The following is a 14,427-nucleotide window of genomic DNA, read 5'->3' on the forward strand; positions in this document are numbered from 1 at the left end:
CTTAACAGGAAGCCAATGTAGAGAGGCTAGCACTGGAGTAATATGATCAAATGTTTTGGTTCTAGTCAAGATTCGTGCAGCCGTGTTTAGCGCTAAATGAAGTTTATTTAGTGCTTTATCTGGGTAGCTGGAAAGTAGAGCATTGCAGTAGTCCAGCCTAGAAGTGACAAAAGCATGGATTAATTTTTCTGCATCATCTTTGGACAAAGTTTCAGATTTTTGCAACCTTACGTAGATGGAAAAAAGCTGTCCTTGAAACAATCTTGATATGTTCATCAAAAGAGACATCATGGTCCAGAGTAACGCCGAGGTCCTTCACAGTTTTATTTGAGACGACTGTACAACCATCAAGATTAATTGTCAGATTCAACAGAAGATCTCTTTGTTTCTTGGGACCTAGAACAAGCATCTCTGTTTTGTCCGGGTTTAAAAGTAGAACATTTGCAGCCATCCACTTCCTTATGTCTGAAACACAGGCTTCCAGGGAGGGCAATTTTGGGGCTTCACCATGTTTCTTCGAAATGTACAGCTGTGTGTCATCCGTATAGCAGTGAAAGTTAACATTATGTTTCCGAATGACATCACCAAGAGGTAAAATATATAGTGAAAACAATAGTGGTCCTAAAACGAAACCTTGAGGAACACCAAAATGTACAGTTGATTTGTCAGAGGACAAACCATCCACGGAGACAAACTGATATCTTTCCGACAGATTAGATCTAAAACAGGCCAGAACTTGTCCGTGTAGACCAATTTGGGTTTCCAATCTCTCCAAAAGAATGTGGTGATCGATGGTATCAAAAGCAGCACTAAGGTCTAGGAGCACGAGGACAGATGCAGAGCATCTTCATGAGTGCAGTCTCAGTGCTATGATGGGGTCTAAAACCAGACTGGAGCGTTTCATATACATTGTTTGTCTTCAGGAAGGCAGTGAATTGCTGCTCAACAGCTTTTTCAATTTTTTTTGAGAGGAATGGAAGATTCGATATAGGCCGATTTAGTTTTTTATATTTTCTGGGTCAAGGTTTGGCTTTTTCAAGAGAGGCTTTATTACTGCCACTAGTGAGTTTGATACACATCCGGTGGATAGAGAGCCGTTTATTATGTTCAACATAGGAGGGCCAAGCACAGGAAGCAGCTCTTTCAGTAGTTTAGTTGGAATAGGGTCCAGTATGCAGCTTGAAGGTTTAGAGGCCATGATTATTTTCATCAATGTGTCAAGAGATATAGTACTAAAACACTTTAGTATCTCCCTTGATCCTAGGTCCTGGCAGAGTTGTGCAGACTCAGGACAACTGAGCGTTGGAGGAATATGCAGATTTAAACAGGAGTCCGTAATTAGCTTTCTAATGATCATTATCTTTTCCTCAAAGAAGTTAATGAATTTATCACTGCTGTAGTGAAAGCCATCCTCTCTTGGGGAATGCTGCTTTTTCGTTAGCTTTGCGACAATATCAAAAATACATTTTGGATCGTTCTTATTTTCCTCAATTAAGTTGGAAAAATAGGATGATCGAGCAGCAGTGAGGACTCTTCGATACTGCACGGTACTGTCTTTCCAAGCTAGTCGGTAGACTTCCAGTTTTGTGTAGCGCCATTTCCGTTCCAATTTTCTGGAAGCTTGCTTCAAAGCTCGGATATTTTCTGTATACCAGGGAGCTAGTTTCTTATGACCACTGTTTTTTAGGGGTGCAACTGCATCTAGAGTATTGTGCAAGGTTAAGTTGAGTTCCTCAGTTAGGTACTCTGACGATATAGTTAACCTGTATTCATCATCAATGCTAATGTTAGTATAAAAAGCCACAGCTACTATTTGCTAACTCCCGTCTCTTCCTCCATCCCTCTCTTCCTCACTTCAGAGATTGATAGCGTCTCTGACCAATCCCAACCGGGCTCCACCCATCTGACCTTTACCCATCAACCAATACCAGGCAACACAGCCGAACAGGCCGACTCCTCGCCCCTCGTCTTCCCTCATGGGGGAGCCGCCCATATTTCTGGCCGTGGCTGCCTGGCCCCAAGTCTCCGCCCCCCAGGGCTGGTGACCGCCCCCCTCAGCCCCCAGCTAGTCAACCCCCAACAGATTGTCATGGCCCAGTTCCTCAACCAGCAGTATGCAGTTACCCGTATGTTATCCCAGCAGAGCCTATCTGTATCTGTCTCCACCTCCCCCCACCAGTTCCTCAACCACCCCTCTGTGGGGAGGCCTCCCACCTCTCTGGCCCTAGCCAAGGCCCTCGACCCCCAGCCCCAGGCTGGACCACCAGGACCCGGGTCTGGGTCCCAGAGCCAGGTGTGTGGACCATCAGACATCTACTGTGAGATCTACCAGTGGGTGAGAGAGGAGCTGAAGAGAGCAGGCATCTCCCAGGCTGTGTTTGCCCGTGTGGCCTTCAACAGGACCCAGGTATGGGACAGACAGGGACAGGGGGAACTGGATGTATGGGACTGTGCTGTAAACTAGGGGTTTATGAGGGGTGGGAGAGAAGGAGGGGCTGATTTCATGATGTGTGCGTGGTGATTAGCTCTTGGCATGGCCTTTTGCCGCATGTCTATGACTGTGTGTGTGTGTCCCAGCTCTTCTCTGCAGTAGGAACTCGTGACAGCAGTGGAGCAGCTGCTGGGCTAGCTACTCACACTCCCCTAGAGAGTCTGTACCCCTAACTCTCTACTCACACTCCCCTAGAGAGTCTGTACCCCTAACTCTCTACTCACACTCCCCTAGAGAGTCTGTACCCCTAACTCTCTAATCACACTCCCCTAGAGAGTCTGTGACCCTAACTCTCTAATCACACTCCCCTAGAGAGTCTGTACCCCTAACTCTCTAATCACACTCCCCTAGAGAGTCTGTGCCCCTAACTCTCTAATCGCACTCCCCTAGAGAGTCTGTACCCCTAGCTCTCTAATCGCACTCCCCTAGAGAGTCTGTACCCCTAACTCTCTAATCGCACTCCCCTAGAGAGTCTGTACCCCTAACTCTCTAATCGCACTCCCTTAGAAAGTCTGTACCCCTAACTCTCTAATCGCACTCCCCTAGAGAGTCTGTGCCCCTAACTCTCTAATCGCACTCCCCTAGAGAGTCTGTGCCCCAACTCTCTAATCGCACTCCCCTAGAGAGTCTGTACCCCTAACTCTCTAATCGCACTCCCCTAGAGAGTCTGTACCCCTAGCTCTCTAATCGCACTCCCCTAGAGAGTCTGTACCCCTAGCTCTCTAATCGCACTCCCCTAGAGAGTCTGTACCCCTAGCTCTCTAATCGCACTCCCCTAGAGAGTCTGTACCCCTAGCTCTCTAAGCGCACTCCCCTAGAGAGTCTGTACCCCTAGCTCTCTAAGCGCACTCCCCTAGAGAGTCTGTACCCCTAGCTCTCTAAGCGCACTCCCCTAGAGAGTCTGTACCCCTAACTCTCTAATCGCACTCCCCTAGAGAGTCTGTACCCCTAACTCTCTAATCGCACTCCCCTAGAGAGTCTCTACCTCTCTAATCATACTCCCTCAGTCTATACCTCTCTAATCACACTCCCCCAGAGAGTCTGTACCCCTAACTCTCTAATCGCACTCCCCTAGAGAGTCTGTACCCCTAACTCTCTAATCGCACTCCCCTAGAGAGTCTCTACCTCTCTAATCATACTCCCTCAGTCTATACCTCTCTAATCACACTCCCCCAGAGAGTCTGTACCCCTAACTCTCTAATCGCACTCCCCTAGAGAGTCTCTACCTCTCTAATCATACTCCCTCAGTCTCTACCTCTCCAATCACACTCCCCCAGAGAGTCTTTGCCTCTCTAATCACATTCCCCCAGACAGTCTTTGCCTCTCTAATCGCACTCCCCCAGAGAGTCTTTGCCTCTCTAATCGCACTCCCCCAGAGAGTCTTTGCCTCTCTAATCGCACTCCCCCAGAGAGTCTGTACCTCTCTAATCGCACTCCCCCAGAGAGTCTCTACCTCTCTAATCGCACTCCCCCAGAGAGTCTCTACCTCTCTAATCGCACTCCCCCAGAGAGTCTCTACCTCTCTAATCGCACTCCCCCAGAGAGTCTCTACCTCTCTAATCGCACTCCCCCAGAGAGTCTCTACCTCTCTAATCGCACTCCCCTAGAGAGTCTGTACCGCTCCAATTTTTCCATCCCTCGATTCTCTCCATTACTCTTTCTCTCTCTCAATCTCTCTATCACTCTCTCTGTTCATCTCTCTATATATCTTCCTCTCGTTTTATATTTCCTACTCTATTTCACTCTCTGTATCCATTTTGTGTCTTTGTGTGACTGGTCTATCCCTTGATTTTTATCTCTCCCCATTTGATACCTCTCTCTCTCTCCTTTCTGTCTGCCTCCCTCCCCCTCTCTCCTCCTGTTTGTCCTGTGCTCCTGCAGTTAGAAGGCACTCACATGAATAGCTTCTAGAGAGACGTAGCCCACTGTTATTATTACCATCATTATCACCAGCATCATCATGGGTGTTATGATAATTACCAAAGGCTGTCATTATAGCCACCTGCCCCCCCGTCGCCATGACAACGGGGCTCAGCAGCCAGGTAAAATAGGGTGTGGCGTGGAAGGAATGTTCCACCTGGGCATGGTGCCAAGGGGTAGAGTGAGTGGGGCTTGGAGTGTGAAGACCCAATTGGAGTGTAAAGGCTTAATGGCTGGTGTGTGTGTGTGTGTGTGGGTGGGGGGGGTCTACATTAGAGGGGTATAGTCGTAACAACTGGAGTGAAGCACAAAATTGCACATTTCTGGGGAGGGAGGGAGGGAGGAGCCCCATCTTAAGGAAGTGTCTGACTCCTGTAAGAGCAGAAGCAGACAGATAATGATGTTATAAGGGACTAATCAGTTTAATAGCAGAACTTTAGAAGGTCTACTGGGTTTACTCTAACACCTTGAACAGACAAATACTACCTGTGAAAACATGCTGTCTGTTCAAAGAAACTCCTATTCTAAATGACCCTCAGACAGGTTTGTTTTAGTACAAAACTTTCCATCAGGTTTCTTCATGTTAGTTATGTATGTTTATCAGAACTGATCTGTCTATCTCTTGGCCTGGTCAACATTACAGTGCTGCTACGCTGGACGCGTAACTTGCCACAAGTAGATGCTTCCATTCATTTAAATCATGAGTCTTCAACGTTCTCTTCAGGAGGAACCCAGGCCCAGGTTGATAAAGGGATGTATGCTCTGTTAATGTCTGTAGCGGCTAAAAACCTACTGTTTTGCGACGCCCCGGTGTATCCCCTCTTAGGATGTGTGTACCTGATGGTGTCTATCTCTGTGTGTCAGGGCCTGCTGTCTGAGATCCTGCGTAAAGAGGAGGATCCTAAGAGTGCGTCTCAGTCTCTCCTGGTGAACCTGCGGTCCATGCAGAGTTTCCTCCAGCTACCTGAGGGCGACCGCGACCGTATCTACCAGGAGGAGAGGGAGAGGAGTCTGACCACGTCGACCACTATCACCCATTCACCCAACAACACGACCCCACCACGCCACACACAGGTCAGACAGACAGAGAAGGGAGTGTGGGTATTGAAGTTCTGTCTCGTTCATGCCACTCAAAGATATATTCCTTTGATTGTTTCAGACCAGAAAGGAAGAGGAGAACTTTGTCAAGGCTGAAGATTGGCACTCCCGGGTTTCCATAGGCATCCCTATAGTAAGGATAACCCCGTCTCTCTCTCTCTCTCTCTCTCTCTCTCTCTCTCTCTCTAACCCCCCCCTCTCTTTAACCCCCCCTTCCGCTCCACCTACTTTCTCTCTCCCCCTCCCTCCCTCCCGCTTGCAGGCGAGGCTGTCCCCAGTAGCAGTAATAAACAGAGGGGTGAAGAGCGAGGGATGTGTTCTTAACATCAACGGTTCCATCTATGAGGAGATCCAACAGGAGATGAAGAGAGCCAAGGTTTCTCAGGCCATGTTTGCCAAGATGGCCGCCTCCAAAAGTCAGGTACAGAGGCACACACACACACACACACACACACACACACACACACACACACACACACACACACACACACACACACACAGAGAGAAGAGAGAGAATGGTACTCACTGGATGGAGGGATGTCTATGGAAGCGAAGACAATCTTTAGCTTTACATAGTTCCCCTCCTCCCTCTTGGACTGAGAGGGAAACGTTTATATTTCAGACTGATATTAGAAAACGCGTAACACACACACACACACACACTCCCACAAGTACCTTTATCAGATTTTCTATGTGTGTGAATTTATTATACCATCTGTACACAGAGCCACATTGGGCAGTAACTGGCTGTGTAGAAAATGCCAGATTATTTACAGACACGTGCACACATATGAATGCAGACACACACACACACACACACACACACACACACACACACACACACACACACACACACACACACATGCATGCCAACACACATAAACACTGGTGCTTTTATTGTGCTTGTTTTCAAGGCAGAACCATAAGCTTGTTATTGCCTTTTGTTTTGGGGATCATTTCCCTCCTCAGTGGAATGGAGGGATTTCATCTGTTCATCTGAGGTCTCTTTCTCTCTGTCTCTCTTTCTCTCTGCCTCTCTCTTTCTCTCTGCCTCACTCTTTCTCTCTGCCTCTCTCTTTCTCTCAGCCCCTCTTTCTTCCTGCCTCTCTTTCTCTCTGCTTATATTTCTCTCTTTCTCTCTGCCTCTTTCTCCCTGCCTCTCTTTCTCCCTGCCTCTTTCTCTCTGCTTCTATTTCTCTCTTTCTCTCTGCCTCTTTCTTTCTACCTCTCATTCTCTCTTTCTCTCTGCCTCTGCATCTCTTTCTCTCTGCCTCTACATCTCTCTGCCTCTTTCTCTCTGCCTCTCTTTCTCTCTGCCTGTGCCTCTCTTTCTCTCTTCCTCTATTTCTCTCTGTCTCTTTCTTTCTACCTCTCTCTCTGCCTCTGCCTCTCTTTCTCTCTGCCTCTGCCTCTCTTTCTCTCTGGCTCTCTTCTTTTTCTCTCAACCATAAGCTTGTTATTGTCTTTTGTTTCGGGGATCATTTCCCTCCTCAGGGATTTCATCTGTTGAGGGCTCTTTCTCTCTGCCTCTATATCTCTCTTTCACTCTGCCTCTCTTTCTCTCTGCCTCTATATCTCTCTTTCACTCTGCCTCTCTTTCTCTCTGCCTCTATATCTCTCTTTCACTCTGCCTCTCTTTCTCTCTGCCTCTCTTTCTCTCTGCCTCTATATCTCTCTTTCACTCTGCCTCTCTTTCTCTCTGCCTCCATATCTCTCTTTCACTCTACCTCTCTTTCTCTCTGCCTCCATATCTCTCTTTCACTCTGCCTCTCTTTCTCTCTGCCTCTCTTTCACTCTGCCCCTGCCTCTCTTTCTCTCTGCCTCTCGTTCTCGCTTTCTCTCTGCCTCTTTCTCTTCCTCTCTTCCTCTCTTCCTCTCTTCCTCTCTTCCTCTCTTTCTCTCTTCTCTCTTTCTCTCTTTCTCTCTTTCTCTCTTCCTCTCTTCCTCTCTTCCTCTCTTCCTCTTTCTCTCGTTCTCTCGTTCTCTCTTCCTCTCTGCCTCTCTCTCTCTCTCTGCCTTTTCATCTCTCTCTCTCTGCCTCTCTTTCTCTCTGCCTCTATCTCTCTTTCACTCTGCCTCTCGTTCTCGCTTTCTCTCTGCCTCTATTTCTCTCTGCCTCTATTTCTCTCTGCCTCTATTTCTCTCTGCCTCTATTTCTCTCTGCCTCTATTTCTCTCTGCCTCTTTCTCTCTGTCTCTCTTCCTCTCTTTCTCTCCCTCTCTTTCTCTCTGCCTCTCTTTCTCTCTGCCTCTCTTTCTCCTTGCCTCTTTCTCTCTGCCTCTCTTTCTCGCTGCCTCTCTTTCTCTCTGCCTCTCTTTCTCTCTGCCTCTCTGCCTCACTTTCTCTTTGCCTCTTCCTCTCTGCCTCTTTCTCGCTTTTCTCTCTGGCTCTGTTTCTCTCGGCCTCTCTTTCTGTCATGACTATGTCTTTCTCTTTTAGTCACGCTCTGTCTCTCTCATTTCATATACCTTTTTCTCTCGGTCCCTCTCTTTCCACCTCTACCTCTCTCACCTCTCTCTCTAACCCTATTTCCATCTCCCCATTCTCTCTATCTCTCTCTTTCAATCTACCCCGTCTTTCTCTCTGTCCCTCTTTTTATGTACTTCTCTCTCTCTACATCTCTCTACATCTCTCTACATCTCTCTCTCTCTCTACATCTCTCTTCTTGTGGCTTTGTCGTGCTTAAATTGTTCCACATGTCCCAGAACTGATTTTGGTCAATTGCGTTTTCAATTTCATCAAGTTTCTTGTTGGTATAATTCAGTTTCTTGCGTTTCAGTGTATGTTTATACTGTTTCAAAGTATTCATATCGTAGCTCTGGGTTGTTTTGCTGCGTATGGTTTTCGTTTGACATTTGTCTTAGGTGTTTTCTAATTGTTTTACATTCATTATCAAACCATTTTTCAGAAACATTTTGTTTTTTGTTTCTGATGTTTTGTTTCTCAAATTTGTTTTCGATGCTGCTTTTTGGAATATGCAGTTGATGTTTTGAGTAGCCGAATTGTTTTGGTATTGTGAGTTATTGAAAAACTGTATAGAGTTCATCATTTCATTTGAGTGCAACGTTTCAATGAATCTCTGCACTGTTTGGAGCCCATCTGTACGATGGGTTTATGTTGTAGAGTTTATTGGGCTGTTTTTTTGAATGAGTATTGCCGGTTAATTTCTTCAGAAACACGTTGATCTGACTGTGATCTGACAATGGTGTCTGTGATGGGCCGGGTCTAGTAGAGCTGTGTTGTGATGGGACGGGTCTACTAGAGCTGTGTTGTGATGGGACGGGTCTAGTAGAGCTGTGTTGTGATGGGCCTGGTCTAGTAGAGCTGTGTTGTGATGGGCCGGGTCTAGTAGAGCTGTGTTGTGATGGGACGGGTCTAGTAGTGCTGTGTTGTGATGGGACGGGTCTAGTAGAGCTGTGTTGTGAAGGGACGGGTCTAGTAGAGCTGTGTTGTGATGGGCCGGGTCTAGTAGAGCTGTGTTGTGATGGGCCTGGTCTAGTAGAGTTGTGATGGGGCGGGTCTAGTAGAGCTGTGTTGTGATGGGACGGGTCTACTAGAGCTGTGTTGTGATGGGCCTGGTCTAGTAGAGCTGTGTTGTGATGGGCCGGGTCTAGTAGAGCTGTGTTGTGATGGGCCGGGTCTAGTAGAGCTGTGTTGTGATGGGACGGGTCTAGTAGAGCTGTGTTGTGAAGGGACGGGTCTAGTAGAGCTGTGTTGCGATGGCCCTGGTCTAGTAGTGCTGTGTTGTGATGGGACGGGTCTAGTAGAGCTGTGTTGTGATGGGACGGGTCTAGTAGAGCTGTGTTGTGATGGGACGGGTCTAGTAGAGCTGTGTTGTGATGGGACGGGTCTAGTAGAGCTGTGTTGTGATGGGACGGGTCTAGTAGAGCTGTGTTGTGATGGGACGGGTCAAGTAGAGCTGTGTTGTGATGGGACGGGTCTAGTAGAGCTGTATTGTGAAGGGACGGGTCTAGTAGAGCTGTGTTGTGATGGGAAGGGTCTAGTAGAGCTGTATTGTGATGGGACGGGTCTAGTAGAGCTGTGTTGTGAAGGGACGGGTCTAGTAGAGCTGTGTTGTGTTGTGATGGGACGGGTCTAGTAGAGCTGTGTTGTGTTGTGATGGGACGGGTCTAGTAGAGCTGTGTTGTGATGGGACGGGTCAAGTAGAGCTGTGTTGTGATGGCCCTGGTCTAGTATCAAATCAAATCAAAATCAAATTTATTTTTATATAGCCCTTCGTACATCAGCTGATATTCTCAAAGTGCTGTACAGAAACCCAGCCTAAAACCCCAAACAGCAAGCAAAGCATGTGAAAGAAGCACGGTGGCTAGGAAAAACTCCCTAGGAAAAACTCCCTAGAAAGGCCAAAAACCTAGGAAGAAACCTAGAGAGGAACCAGGCTATGAGGGGTGGCCAGTCCTCTTCTGGCTGTGCAGGGTGGATATTAAAACAGAACATGGTCAAAATGTTAAAATGTTAAAATGTTCATAAATGACCAGCATGGTCAAATAATAATAATCATAGTAGTTGTCGAGGGTGCAACAAGCACGTCCGGTGAACAGGTCAGGGTTCCATAGCCGCAGGCAGAACAGTTGAAACTGGAGCAGCAGCACGGCCAGGTGGACTGGGGACAGCAAGGAGTCATCATACCAGGTAGTCCTGAGGCATGGTCCTAGGGCTCAGGTCCTCCGAGAGAAAGACAGAAAGAGAGAAAGAGAGAATTAGAGAGAGCATATTTAAATACACACAGGACACCGGATAAGACAAGAGAAATACTCCAGATGTAACAGACTGACCCTAGCCCCCCGACACATAAACTACTGCAGCATAAATACTGGAGGCTGAGACAGGAGGGATCAGAAGACACTGTGGCCCCATCCGATGATGGGGCCATAGTAGAGCTGTGTTTTGATGGGACGGGTCTAGTAGAGCTGTGTTGTGATGGGACGGGTCTAGTAGAGCTGTGTTGTGATGGCCCTGGTCTAGTAGAGCTGTGTTGTGATGGGACGGGTCTAGTCCCAGGGAGCCAAGGCAATAAGACGTGTTGAAATAGCACAGACCAAAATTAGACTTTATAATAATTATGTAACACTCCATAATTATATATGTTTAAAAAAAAATGTTGTGTTGTGATGGGACGGGTCTAGTAGAGCTGTGTTGTGAAGGGACAGTCTAGTAGAGCTGTGTTGTGATGGGAAGGGTCTAGTAGAGCTGTGTTGTGATGGGAAGGGTCTAGTAGAGCTGTGTTGTGATGAGACGGGTCTAGTAGAGCTGTGTTGTGATGGGACGGGTCTAGTAGAGCTGTGTTGTGATGGGAAGGGTCTAGTAGAGCTGTGTTGTGATGGGACGGGTCTAGTAGAGCTGTGTTGTGATGGGACGGGTCTTGTAGAGCTGTGTTGTGATGGGAGGGGTCTAGTAGAGCTGTGTTGTGATGGGACGGGTCTAGTAGAGCTGTGTTGTGATGGGACGGGTCTAGTAGAGCTGTATTGTGAAGGGACGGGTCTAGTAGAGCTGTGTTGCGATGGGCCGGGTCTAGTAGAGCTGTGTTGCGATGGGACGGGTCTAGTAGAGCTGTGTTGCGATGGGACGGGTCTAGTAGAGCTGTGTTGCGATGGGACGGGTCTAGTAGAGCTGTGTTGTGATGGGACGGGTCTAGTAGAGCTGTGTTGTGATGGCCCTGGTCTAGTAGAGCTGTGTTGCGATGGGACGGGTCAAGTAGAGCTGTGTTGTGATGGGACGGGTCTAGTAGAGCTGTGTTGTGATGGCCCTGGTCTAGTAGAGCTGTGTTGTGATGGGACGGGTCTAGTAGAGCTGTGTTGTGTTGTGATGGGACGGGTCTAGTAGAGCTGTGTTGTGTTGTGATGGGACGGGTCTAGTAGAGCTGTGTTGTGTTGTGATGGGACGGGTCTAGTAGAGCTGTGTTGTGATGGCCCTGGTCTAGTAGAGCTGTGTTTTGATGGGACGGGTCTAGTAGAGCTGTGTTGTGATGGGACGGGTCTAGTAGAGCTGTGTTGTGATGGCCCTGGTCTAGTAGAGCTGTGTTGTGATGGGACGGGTCTAGTCCCAGGGAGCCAAGGCAATAAGACGTGTTGAAATAGCACAGACCTAAATTAGACTTTATAATAATTATGTAACACTCCATAATTATATATGTTTAAAAAAAACATGTTGTGTTGTGATGGGACGGGTCTAGTAGAGCTGTGTTGTGAAGGGACAGTCTAGTAGAGCTGTGTTGTGATGGGACGGGTCTAGTAGTGCTGTGTTGTGATGGGACGGGTCTAGTAGAGCTGTGTTGTGATGGGACGGGTCTAGTAGAGCTGTGTTGTGATGGGACGGGTCTAGTAGAGCTGTGTTGTGATGTGACGGGTCTAGTAGAGCTGTGTTGTGATGGGACGGGTCTAGTAGAGCTGTGTTGTGATGGGACGGGTCTAGTAGAGCTGTGTTGTGAAGGGACAGTCTAGTAGAGCTGTGTTGCGATGGGACGGGTCTAGTAGAACTGTGTTGCGATGGGACGGGTCTAGTAGAGCTGTGTTGCGATGGGACGGGTCTAGTAGAGCTGTGTTGCGATGGGACGGGTCAAGTAGAGCTGTGTTGCGATGGGACGGGTCAAGTAGAGCTGTGTTGCGATGGGACGGGTCTAGTAGAGCTGTGTTGTGATGGGACGGGTCTAGTAGAGCTGTGTTGTGATGGGACGGGTCTAGTAGAGCTGTTGTGTTGTGATGGGACGGGTCTAGTAGAGCTGTGTTGTGTTGTGATGGGACGGGTCTAGTAGAGCTGTGTTGTGTTGTGATGGGACGGGTCTAGTAGAGCTGTGTTGTGATGGGACGGGTCTAGTAGAGCTGTGTTGTGATGGGACGGGTCTAGTAGAGCTGTGTTGTGATGGGACGGGTCTAGTAGAGCTGTGTTGTGATGGGACGGGTCTAGTAGAGCTGTGTTGTGATGGGACGGGTCTAGTAGAGCTGTGTTGTGATGGGACGGGTCTAGTCCCAGGGAGCCAAGGCAATAAGACGTGTTGAAATAGCACAGACCTAAATTAGACTTCATAATAATTATGTAACACTCCATAATTATATATGTTTAAAAAAAACATGTTGTGTTGTGATGGGACGGGTCTAGTAGAGCTGTGTTGTGATGGGACGGGTCTAGTAGAGCTGTGTTGTGATGGGACGGGTCTAGTAGAGCTGTGTTGTGATGGGACGGGTCTAGTAGAGCTGTGTTGTGATGGGAAGGGTCTAGTAGAGCTGTGTTGTGATGGGACGGGTCTAGTAGAGCTGTGTTGTGATGGGACGGGTCTAGTAGAGCTGTGTTGTGATGGGACGGGTCTAGTAGAGCTGTGTTGTGATGGGAAGGGTCTAGTAGAGCTGTGTTGTGATGGGACGGGTCTAGTAGAGCTGTGTTGTGATGGGACGGGTCTAGTAGAGCTGTGTTGTGATGGGACGGGTCTAGTAGAGCTGTGTTGTGATTGGACGGGTCTAGTAGAGCTGTGTTGTGATGGGACGGGTCTAGTAGTGCTGTGTTGTGATGGGACGGGTCTAGTAGAGCTGTGTTGTGATGGGACGGGTCTAGTAGAGCTGTGTTGTGATGGGACGGGTCTAGTAGAGCTGTGTTGTGATGGGACGGGTCTAGTAGAGCTGTGTTGTGATGGGACGGGTCTAGTAGAGCTGTGTTGTGATGGGACGGGTCAAGTAGAGCTGTGTTGTGATGGGACGGGTCAAGTAGAGCTGTGTTGTGATGGGACGGGTCTAGTAGAGCTGTGTTGTGAAGGGACGGGTCTAGTAGAGCTGTATTGTGATGGGACGGGTCTAGTAGAGCTGTGTTGTGAAGGGACGGGTCTAGTAGAGCTGTGTTGTGTTGTGATGGGACGGGTCTAGTAGAGCTGTGTTGTGTTGTGATGGGACGGGTCTAGTAGAGCTGTGTTGTGATGGGACGGGTCAAGTAGAGCTGTGTTGTGATGGCCCTGGTCTAGTAGAGCTGTGTTTTGATGGGACGGGTCTAGTAGAGCTGTGTTGTGATGGGACGGGTCTAGTAGAGCTGTGTTGTGATGGCCCTGGTCTAGTAGAGCTGTGTTGTGAGGGGACGGGTCTAGTCCCAGGGAGCCAAGGCAATAAGACGTGTTGAAATAGCACAGACCAAAATTAGACTTTATAATAATTATGTAACACTCCATAATTATATATGTTTAAAAAAAACATGTTGTGTTGTGATGGGACGGGTCTAGTAGAGCTGTGTTGTGAAGGGACGGGTCTAGTAGAGCTGTGTTGTGATGGGAAGGGTCTAGTAGAGCTGTGTTGTGATGGGAAGGGTCTAGTAGAGCTGTGTTGTGATGAGACGGGTCTAGTAGAGCTGTGTTGTGATGGGACGGGTCTAGTAGAGCTGTGTTGTGATGGGACGGGTCTAGTCGAGCTGTGTTGTGATGGGATGGGTCTAGTAGAGCTGTGTTGTGATGGGACGGGTCTTGTAGAGCTGTGTTGTGATGGGAGGGGTCTAGTAGAGCTGTGTTGTGATGGGACGGGTCTAGTAGAGCTGTGTTGTGATGGGACGGGTCTAGTAGAGCTGTATTGTGAAGGGACGGGTCTAGTAGAGCTGTGTTGCGATGGGCCTGGTCTAGTAGAGCTGTGTTGCGATGGGACGGGTCTAGTAGAGCTGTGTTGTGATGGGACGGGTCAAGTAGAGCTGTGTTGTGATGGGACGGGTCTAGTAGAGCTGTATTGTGAAGGGACGGGTCTAGTAGAGCTGTGTTGTGATGGGAAGGGTCTAGTAGAGCTGTATTGTGATGGGGCGGGTCTAGTAGAGCTGTGTTGTGATGGGACGGGTCTAGTAGAGCTGTGTTGTGATGGGACGGGTCTAGTCGAGCTGTGTTGTGATGGGACGGGTCTAGTCGAGCTGTGTTGTGATGGGACGGGTCTTGTAGAGCTGTG

At 48.3% G+C, this 14,427-nt stretch overlaps 1 protein-coding gene across 2 annotated transcripts in view; it reads left to right on the forward strand.

The window, feature by feature from the left end:
• Positions 1-14,427, forward strand: part of LOC106570539 (DNA-binding protein SATB1) — a 45,930-nt gene that overhangs the window by 14,776 nt on the left and 16,727 nt on the right. For both annotated transcript variants that reach the window (XM_014142978.2, XM_014142979.2), the window contains exons 7-10: positions 1,860-2,407; positions 5,276-5,485; positions 5,571-5,642; positions 5,772-5,930. In XM_014142978.2, coding sequence (XP_013998453.1) covers positions 1,860-2,407; positions 5,276-5,485; positions 5,571-5,642; positions 5,772-5,930 — 989 coding nt within the window. The remainder of the gene's footprint in view (positions 1-1,859; positions 2,408-5,275; positions 5,486-5,570; positions 5,643-5,771; positions 5,931-14,427) is intronic.

The sequence above is a fragment of the Salmo salar genome, chromosome ssa14 (genome assembly GCF_905237065.1).
Source record: "Salmo salar chromosome ssa14, Ssal_v3.1, whole genome shotgun sequence".
In the NCBI taxonomy this organism is placed as follows: Eukaryota; Metazoa; Chordata; class Actinopteri; order Salmoniformes; family Salmonidae; genus Salmo; species Salmo salar.